This window comes from Sitodiplosis mosellana, unplaced genomic scaffold (assembly GCF_009176505.1).
Source record: "Sitodiplosis mosellana isolate CC-2019 unplaced genomic scaffold, AAFC_SMos_1.0 Smas_scaffold_4338, whole genome shotgun sequence".
Lineage (NCBI taxonomy): Eukaryota > Metazoa > Arthropoda > Insecta > Diptera > Cecidomyiidae > Sitodiplosis > Sitodiplosis mosellana.
Window position 1 is genome coordinate 6,982 of NW_022599580.1, and position 9,972 is coordinate 16,953.

Genomic DNA, 9,972 nt, shown 5'->3' on the forward strand with positions numbered 1-9,972 from the left:
CAAACAGCATCATACTTCAAAGGAATTTTTGATGTGCCAGATAAGAATGCCGAAACAAATGATGAACAAACATTGAAACACAAAAAATTCTGATGTGTACCCTTATTTTGAAATATCAATAAAATAATAAAAAAATTCTTGAAAAATGAAATCCGGTAGTTCTGAATTTTTCTTATTTCAATCTCTGGTTTATTACCCGTCATTGAATAATTTTGGATGTTACGCATGAACGCAAATTGATCGTGTCGACTTAAGCTACAAGACAGAATCCTAAATTTGACGACCTGAGTGTCTGAACGCAGAGTTATGTGTCGAAAAAACGGAAAAAGGTCAATTTTTGAACATTTTTTTTTCACTTTGGGTAGACATTTATCGTACGTACGTATATGAAAAAAGGAGAGAGAAAATGTTCATGGGGTCCCAAATTGACATGAAGTGATACGGCCTGAATTTCGGCTGTGTAGCACCGACGCTATGCCTTCTTACGTCAACGCCAACTGGTGCAAGAACAAGTACTACAAGCACAACGTACGTCAAATTCAAAAGCTTGTATACAAATATATACTTGTGTCAATTGCTTATTGAGCGGTTTTCTGTTCTCAAGAAATATTTTGAGTTTATTAATGCAAGAATTTAATCTTGTTATTTTAAAACGTACAATCAAACATTTTTCTCGTGTTTTTGCGTGTTTTTGTCAACACAAGAGTAACTAAAGAATTGCGAACAAATGTCAGTTCATTTTGTTGACGTTCCACGTTCCGATTGTTTCAATGACAACATGAAGTGACATTTGTCGCAGTTATTCATGTTGATGAAAACACGTGAAAACACAAGAATTTCATTTAATTTTATATTTTCTAAAATATTAGAATATTGTTTTTTATTGAAACATGTTTTTTTGAGTTTTTCTCTTCAAGTGATTGCTATATTTATACAAACGTGGTATTTCATTGTGTGGTTTGTGTTTGTTTTGGTTTGTTTATTGGTTGATTCATGTTGACACAATGATTCTAATAGTGATATGCTGTGCAATTGAAGCTTGAAATTTTTTTTTCCTCATTTGGAAAAAATATCAATGGAATAAGAGAGATATCAGTGTAATGCAAGCAGATTTTTATGTTTTTATGTGAAAGAACTACTATTCAAAACAGTCAATAACAGTATACCCAACGTGTAAGCTTTTAATACTATTGGTATACAACGGTTCTATTACATGTTCTTGCACCAGTTGGCGCTTCTGGGCTCATTTATATGAGAACTGTCAAGAAGGCGCAGTGTCGTGGCTTTCTTCTAATATGGGTTAAATTTAAGTATTTTATTGGAATCTTCTGGAACCATTATGGCCTGGTTTATATTTATAGAGCTCCAATCTTCACCCCAACACCAATAACGTCACATGATGTCACTTATTTTGGGGTCAGAATGGAGAAAATGGTGAGAAAATCCCATAATTCAGGACTATCACAGTTCCGACCTTCAAAAGGAGTTATACATGGGTGATAGTGGTCCAATAAAGACTGGAGCTATTTTATAATATTCTACGAACTAGAATCTGAACACTTTCATGGTTTGTGGTTACTCAAGCTATATTAGATTTCTTCTAAAAATTCTAAGTAGTAGGAACTTGCCGGTTTTAGGGCCGTTTTCTAGTATTAGTGTACACATACACACATACACACACACATACACATACACATACACACACTGGTTTTGCATTTCTCCTTTAACCTCTTTCGCGCAACATCTCTGCTTAGTGTATATTTCTTATGGGCAACGGTTGAGTGCGTCGTCTCTCTCTCTCACTCTCTCACTCTCTCACTGTTTCTCAACAACGGCAGCGAACGGCAGCAACAGCTCTGCTTGCCGTGTATTTCATATGAGTAACAGCTCTGTGTGAGCGGCAGCCAACGGCAGCAAAAAATATATGCGTTTATCATATACTACAGAGCTTTCAAAATGTAAACAAATAATCTTGATGTTTTTTTTCTTACAGAAAAAATTGTATTTAAAACAAGTAACCATTTGGATTTTAATTTTCATTTTTTGATTTCAATTTATTTTTATTTTTAAATTTGTCAATGTATATCACCTACTGAAAGAAAATATTATTTTATTGAACGAAGATTTTTTATTAAAATTCTTGTGAAAAAACTATGAATACAAGTTGTAATTGTGATGATTGTAAGGAAATTCGTGAGAATGTCAGTGATAGTGAAGCTGATGGTGGCAATAATAGCAATCAATCGTTCGTTACATGTGATTAATTTTCTATTGATATGCAGTCGATGAACGAGCGACAATCCTTTGTTGTTGATGATGGTGACAAACCAATAACATTATTTGTGATGCGTTTACAACAGCATTTAAGAAGATGGTGGTGGTGTATCCCTTTACTTTTGGTTTTGATTTTGATTTCATTAATCTACATAATCTTCAAGCAATTGTTTTTAAATGAATCAACCATTGGTAACAATAACCATCATTCAACAACAACAACGAAACCTGTTCTCCTTACTTCCTAAAATTTGAAAAACTCGTAAATTCTATTATTGTTAGTTTAATGAAATTTATTGAGCAAATAAAATTCAAAGACAAAAAAAAAGGGATCCGGTTCAATTGTAAACTAATAATAATTAATTCGAAGTACTAGCAGTAACGTTCGGAACTGTTGTGAATAATTCAAACAACAAATTGACGGTGACTGTATCAAATGAACTTATGATGGCAAGACAAACAGTGTCCTCACGTGTAATATCTACCATATCCACTTTAAACCGCTGTGAATTCCAGGTTGGTTGTACAGCTGAATTGGCGTCAAAGTAGCCAAATTTGCGCTCACTAGCAACCATAGATGATTCGAGTGTTCGACGAGCCAGTGTGACATCTTTACCCCACCCCTTATTAAATTTTCTAACCTAAAACAATTATGGCTTTATTAAAACATACAATGAATTGATTCGTTCAATTGATTAATCTATTTACCAAAGCATTCAATTGAAGTAGAGCTCGTTCGACTTCCTTGCGCAACAACCTTATCTCTTCCATTGTTATATTTCTTTGAACAATACCTCTGTATAGCGGACGTCTGTAATCATCTGGAAGTTGGTCAAGAACTGTTTTGTACCAAACGCGGTATGCTCCAATAGATGACATAGCAAATAGAGGAATGGAATTTTGGCCACCAATTTCAATTGCATATTGTAAAACCTGTCGAAATGTAAAAAAAAATTGCCGAATATTTCAATCATTGACATTTTCGATTTATTATTTTGTTTTTTCTTTGTTGCTTCTGATAACAATTACCGCAACCGTTGACTATATTTATTGATATTTCACAAATATACAAACGATCATCACTGAATAATTCAACGTTTGGTATTTCAATTCTAGTTAACAACAATGCTAAGGTTTCACTGTAATAAAACGAAAATATTTACACTGCAGTAATAAATGCAAAGATTGTCTAAACTTTGATTGAAGATCGTCCGAATTTCGTTCATAATTTTTGAATCTAAAAACTGAAAGAAAAAAAACCAACAAATACGAATATTTTGAATTGTAATTGGGAACGACATTAGAGAAAGAAAAATTTATTTCAGAAAAATCGTTTTCATTACGTACGTGTGTGAAAAAAACGTCCGGATCTGGTTTCACTTTCAGAACGTGCAAATAGCTATCACACAAATAGTCTTCATCAAAATTGTTTGGTTCCATTTTTACAATTGATGCCATTTTTACAGTTATTTTACACTTTTTCATGCTAAATTTTCTTTGTTTTTGTAAAATGAATTAAATGCAGAGATGAAATGTTTACTGTCAAATCTGACATGAAGTTAATCAATGGTTCACACGAACCATGAATTTAATGGTTCACACGCAAAGCTATCAACATGTTGACTACCATTGAAATATGTACTATATTCACTCAACAAAATAAAATTATTTTTATTTTCTTTCAATATTTAAAAAATTAAATAACTCAATGTTGAGGTCTAGAATGTAATGAGCAGATAATTATAAAGAGAAGACGCCATCATTATTACATCATTATGTTTGAACGGTCATTGAACGAATTAAAATCGAAAACTGCTACATCAATCTTCGGTAAAATATAGAGAATTGAAAACGTCGCTTTTATTGCAATAGACCAACCAGCTGTTTTGATTCCATTTGATGCTTGTGTGCCTCAATTGCGCTAAATGCTCACATCGCACGTTTTGATTGCGAAAATAATAGAATACTTACAATTGTGAAATAATGAAATACAAAATGAATAAGGTAAACAATTGTAGCTTTTCTGTCAATTTATATATTTTATTCCACATTTGATTGTATATTTACACATTTCCATGTTTAATTTAATTTAATTTCTTTATTACCAAACAGAATATTTTCCTACAGGTATTAAGACAATAATAATAACAATGAGAAAAAAATAACAATATACATGTTTATTATGCCATTGCAACCGAAGAAGTGCACCGATTTTAATCACGGTTTAGCCACCAATCCTAACGATTTCGAAGTGGCATTCTTACAACCGGATTAAACCGATTGCAATGGTTAAACAATTAATTATTATGAGATACAATCAGTTCGATAATGTGTTATTTACAATTTGCCTAATGAGCTGAGGTGTTGCATTGAAATCGAATGACGTTGAGTAACGATTATATGTACTACACATCCTATATAATGATTGCTGTTGACCAAAATTGGTACGGCAAATTGGAAGGTATATCAGATTGTCTTTCTTTCGTATATTTATTCGAGTGTTGAAGTTTATGCGTGAGAAAATTTCTGGTGAATCAATATGGCCATAAATAACTCTGTGTAAAAATATGAGATCAGTTGAAACTCTTCTTGAGTATAACGAATCCATAGACAGCAATTTGAGTCGAGCCTTATAAGATGGAAGGTCTGGTCTCTCAATATTACGATAAATGTTTCTGAGAGAATATAGAAGGAATTTCTTCTGTATGGACTCAATGCGACTAATGTGGTTAGCATAGGATGGCGACCAGATGACAGATGAGTACTCGAGTATTGAGCGAACTAGAGAGCAAAAAAGTGCCTTTAATGTGTATGGATCTTTGAATTGTCTTGTACTGCGAATGACAAATCCAAGTCGTGCCATCGATTTTGCTATAGTTTTGTTGATATGTGGAATAAACGATACAATGTTACAATGCTTATTAATATTGATGATATGATTATTAAAAAAGACAAAAAAAATATAATATAAATTGCTTCTTTAACTTGGTTATCCATTACTATAGATTCTGTAATTACTTTCATTGAAGCACCTGTTGAAGTATTCGTTGTAGTAACCATTGAGACCGTATTGTTGGAATTTGTATTATTTGAAATGCATTTGACTGATTCACAAATAAAGCAAAACTCAAGATTTCCACATATTCTGTTCAATTGGTATTCTCCAACATCTAAAAAAGATGAAATATTATAATTATTTTATTTTTTTTTTAACGTTTATTTTCAATTCCTTGAATTACGCGATTTTCTAATGAAAATTGCTTTCACTTCGAAAATTTAATCGACGTATTCACAGCTTTGATCGACCTGTAACGCATATTCCACGATATACCATTGGTAGGTGTACCTCAACCTTCAGCAAAATTTAAGTCTAACGACTTGTTTCCTCGTCATTACGAGGAATGTTGTACATCAATATTTTGTCCTCGAAATTGAAAAATGTCGTTACAAGGTATTTTTGAAGTGTGTACATGACCAATTTTTAGTCAATATGCCAATTTCGTCCGATTTCGTCTGATTTCGTACGATTTTGTAACGGTTCGTAATGATATGATTCCATTTTCATTTCATAACAACGCCGTTGGAGCCGCCATGACAGGCACACTTTTAGTGGCATATCTCGAAAATTGGAGCGAATTGGAGATGGTGTGGCCAAACTGATGATAAAATCAGATTTATAGGCTCAAAAACTATGAAAATCACCCTTTTTTTGCTTTTTTCCGTTTGGTTATTGAAGTTTATACGAATTTATATATATCCTTTATAACGATAGGTGTATGCCGTAGTCTATTTTCTCCAAAAATACACATAAAAAAATCCGTAAAAAAATTAATGTCGATATGCCTCTCTTTTGTTACTACAGGTAAAATCAAAGAATTAAGTACATTTTACCTGTCACAGGACCCTCTAGAAACAATGTTTGGCCGAATAAGATCATTACTTGGTGATGCAAGAAATCCAACAATGCAGCAATTCAAAGGTGCACTTCGAAAAATATTTTTCAATAATGAAATCAATTTGTCATCAAAATTCGCCAACATAATTGATTCTTCCAATATTTTGGAAGTCTCATCTGTACCGAAAAGAATGATACACGGAACTGAATTGACACATAATGCTGTTATGACTGCGCATTCGTTTGATGAAGAAAACGAAGAAGATGGTATGGAAAATGGCGACGGTGATAGCGACGATGAGAGCAGTATGTTCGATGCCAATGGTTCACATTTCTTCGAAGGCGACGATGACGATGATGAAGAAGAACATGATTTGGTACCTCACATTGACCAAACATGCAGCGATAGTGATACTGAGGCTAGTACCGACGAGAATCTTCAACCCTGTGAAGATGTTTCTATAGCATCATATGCAAGAAATATCGAAGTAAATATTCAAAAAAATCATTCTGCATGTCCAGATGATTCAACATGCCAAAACATCTTCTCACAGGATGAAAGAGTTTCGTCGCTGAATGTTCTACAGAAGTCCTTTACCAAACATAACGAGGTACCATGTCGAAGCACTTTTATGATTTGCAAAATCACACGCGAAATTTTTGTAAAAGCTTTGAACTCAGTAGATTTTAAGTACGATGATGTTTTTCAATTAATTTTAGAAAATGTTTCTGAAAATCGCGAAAACATTTTTCCAAACATTGAATCGTTCATTTGTGGATTGAAGTCTGAAAATATTTTCCATACTATAATCCACTCATATGTGGATATGTATGCAAAATACTTTTCACAAATGGTGAATGCAGAAAACAATGAAGATATGCTTCGAAGTTGGAAAGAACGAGTTCGCATTTTCAGATCAATGTAGATTAATGTAAACGGTTCAGTAAATTGCAGTGCTATTTCAGTGCCGTTCGGTATATTCCAAAAAATTTGTTAAGTTAAAATATCAAATTTTTGTTGAAAAAAAATGGTTGTTTTCGACAAATTACATGGCCTGACCATTTTGTGTATGTCAAGGATGTATACGGACTACATAAAAATTATCACTCGATTGAAGTGATACAATCGATCCATTTTGGTTATATTTTCCACTCTTTTGGAAATTTCTTTCTGCAGTCGTCTAATATTTTGAATATGTATGTGTGACGATGTGTGAATAGCGTTTCAATTAATTTCAAAATTTGGTAAAAAAATTATTTTTACACTGCATTTTTCACTAAATTGATCTCAAAATTTTTGCTAGCTGAACTATCATACAAGCGCATACAAGGTCATACATTTTTTTGTGTTCAGTACGGTTCAGTAGAACAGTTGGCATATAGAATTTGAATATTAGTGGCAAAATCGGGCGAAATGAAGTTGGATTCACTATTTTCAAACGTTTTCAAAAAAAAATTAGTAATAATGTTATAACGACAAGTAGAATAGAATAAGCATGGTTTGGAAAAATACAATAAATTCACGCGATTCCATAAAAGAAATATCAAGAAATATATTTGAATTTTTTTCGTAGAATGATAGTAATTTTCTTCTACAGGCTATCTAAAGTTATTCTTGAAAATAAAGCTGAAAAACTGAAGTTTCGACCAAATAGCTATTACAAAATAGCTGACAAATAAAACGTTAAAATATCAATGAAAAGTAGTTCGTTGATGTTTTATTTGCCGTTTTATCAATGATGACTTATGAACAAAATCTTGCAATGATTATTGATGAACTATGTCTACAGTTTTTTTGTTTTTTCTTATGAATAATAAGAAACCAACGCAGCGCCTTTTCTGCACTTACGCCAACTGCTGTTGGCAAGAGCCACTACAGTACAACGTACGTCAAATTCAAAAGCTTGTACATATATGTATACATGTTTCAGTTGCTTATTGAGCGATTTTCTGTTCTCCACGGTTCTCCAGCTCTATTTTATTTTTTTTTTTCACTAAACAGCGTATAAATTTTGTTGCTAAAAATCAATCTGCTTATTTTTAAACGTAAGATCAAATTTTTCCTCTCGTGTTTTTGTCAATACAAGAGCACCCAGAAGGAATTTCACTGTTTTGAATAAATACGAACAAGTGCCACTTCATTTGTTTACGTTCTGTTCACGAGAATCATGTTATGTTTTTTTTTAATCAAAAAGCGTATTTAACTGTTCATTCCGATGCAAAAAATCAATTTTCTCATTTTAAAATTTCAAATAAAAATGTTTCCGTATTTTTGCGTATTTTTGTCAACACAAGAGTGTCTAAAAAAAGTTCCATCGAGTTGTAATTTCATTTGTTGACATTCCCGGACATTCGTTATTCCGGTTATTGGATATACTCGGATATACTGTTATCAACTGTTTTGAATCCGTTTGAATCGTTTTGAACGGTTTTGAATGGTTGTTTTTTCACACGAACATAAAAACGTGCTTGAGTTCACTGAAAGCATTAATATCCCTTGAAATATTTCCAAAACGTTTCAAAATGAAAAGAAAAAATTATTTTATGGCTCAGAATCGAACAGCATTTCACTATTTACATCAATGTGTCATCATTTGTCATTTATCATCGGCTTTGTTACTCTTGTATTGACAAAAACACGAGATGACTTTCCTGGACTTTACGTTTTAACATCAGAACGTTGATTTTTCTGCATCGGATTAAAAAAATATTGACGTTCTTCAAAAAATTAAATTGAGCTGGACAACTGAAAATCGCTCGATGAGCAACTGAAACATCTATACATAAGTATACAAGCTTTTGAATTTGAGGTAAGCGGACGTAATTTGTACTGTAGTTACTCTTGCTAACAGCAGTTGTCGCTTCTGGGCTCGTTCGTATGGGAATTGACAACAAGGCGCTGCGTCGTAAGAAGCATACTTTTGCGTACTTTTACTTCGTTTTACTTTTTATCCGCACACTTTGTTTGTATGGAAAAGTATTGGTTTTACTAGCCAAAATTTCATGACATCTCCTCTTTTGGACCACTATAACGTCACGCCAAACTTCAAAAAACACATATCTGTACACTAGGCAATGTAGATGGGATGAAATCCTATCGATCCGTATCGATCAAGACCTATCTGCCTCCAAAAACATGCTGTTTACTATGAAAAATGTGCAAAATTGCGATGTTCGTATGGCGTCGTCCGCGTCCGCGTTTTTTGTTCGCCGATTATCTCAAAAAGTTGACAAGATAATTGAGATCTGTAATAGCCAAAAGTTTTGGCATATCGAGACAAAGCTTCGGATTGATTTTGAGCCCATTCTGATTTACCAATTTCGTACCATAAGCATAAGCCTCCGACTGAGGACCTGAAAAACCTTGAAAAATGACACTTTTGTACGAGAAGTACCCGAAAAAAGCCGAAGGGTTTCGTTCAAGGCGAACTGCCATTTTTTTGCAAAAATAATGGGAGTCTGTGAACAACCGAACACCTACTTGCCCATAAATTTGGTCCAAAATCGACATTTCTTGAAATTTTACTCGAATTTTCAACAATCACCTACCGATGAGAGGTACGTTACGCTGGCCTCCCCCAAATTTAATGCTGGGATGTGACCGGTACCATTATTTAGTGCTCAATTAGTGCTGGCGAATGGTACCATCGGTTAATTTTATGCTGCGATAGGGGGCTAGCACTAATTGAAAAATGTGTAAAAACTCGATTTTTGGCCCTTTTACAGGGGAGCTACCCGAAAATGAAACTTTTTTGTATCGTGACCGGGCTATAAAATTAGTGCTAGATTAGTGCTGGCAAATG

The 9,972-nt window shown here is 33.3% G+C and overlaps 2 protein-coding genes and 1 long non-coding RNA gene across 6 annotated transcripts; 1 reads left to right on the forward strand and 2 right to left on the reverse strand.

The window, feature by feature from the left end:
* Window positions 1-1,354: 1,354 nt before the first annotated feature.
* Window positions 1,355-4,000, reverse strand: LOC129572172 (uncharacterized). Of its 2 annotated transcripts, XM_055452109.1 has the most exons (4): window positions 3,622-4,000; window positions 3,438-3,518; window positions 2,983-3,207; window positions 1,355-2,915 (listed from the first exon to the last, which is right to left on the reverse strand). In XM_055452109.1, exons 1-4 carry the CDS (start codon window positions 3,757-3,759, stop codon window positions 2,634-2,636), a joined length of 726 nt encoding a protein of 241 aa, XP_055308084.1. In that variant the 5' UTR covers window positions 3,760-4,000; the 3' UTR covers window positions 1,355-2,633. The 2 variants fall into 2 exon arrangements, with proteins under 2 accessions (XP_055308084.1, XP_055308085.1); XM_055452110.1 differs by lacking the exon at window positions 3,438-3,518 and having other exon boundaries at window positions 2,053-2,915.
* Window positions 4,001-4,144: 144 nt separating this feature from the next.
* On the forward strand, window positions 4,145-7,721 carry LOC129572171 (uncharacterized). Of its 3 annotated transcripts, XM_055452108.1 has the most exons (3): window positions 4,158-4,278; window positions 4,387-4,401; window positions 6,137-7,721. In XM_055452108.1, the coding sequence occupies exon 3, from the start codon at window positions 6,190-6,192 to the stop codon at window positions 7,093-7,095; it is 906 nt and encodes a 301-aa protein (XP_055308083.1). In that variant the 5' UTR covers window positions 4,158-4,278; window positions 4,387-4,401; window positions 6,137-6,189; the 3' UTR covers window positions 7,096-7,721. The 3 variants fall into 3 exon arrangements, with proteins under 3 accessions (XP_055308082.1, XP_055308083.1, XP_055308081.1); XM_055452107.1 differs by lacking the exon at window positions 4,387-4,401 and having other exon boundaries at window positions 4,145-4,278; XM_055452106.1 differs by lacking the exons at window positions 4,158-4,278; window positions 4,387-4,401 and adding an exon at window positions 4,420-4,735.
* LOC129572173 (uncharacterized) lies at window positions 4,294-6,141 on the reverse strand. The gene is made up of 2 exons (XR_008688400.1): window positions 5,293-6,141; window positions 4,294-5,145 (listed from the first exon to the last, which is right to left on the reverse strand). It is a non-coding gene; the product is annotated as an uncharacterized LOC129572173 (long non-coding RNA).
* Window positions 7,722-9,972: the final 2,251 nt, after the last annotated feature.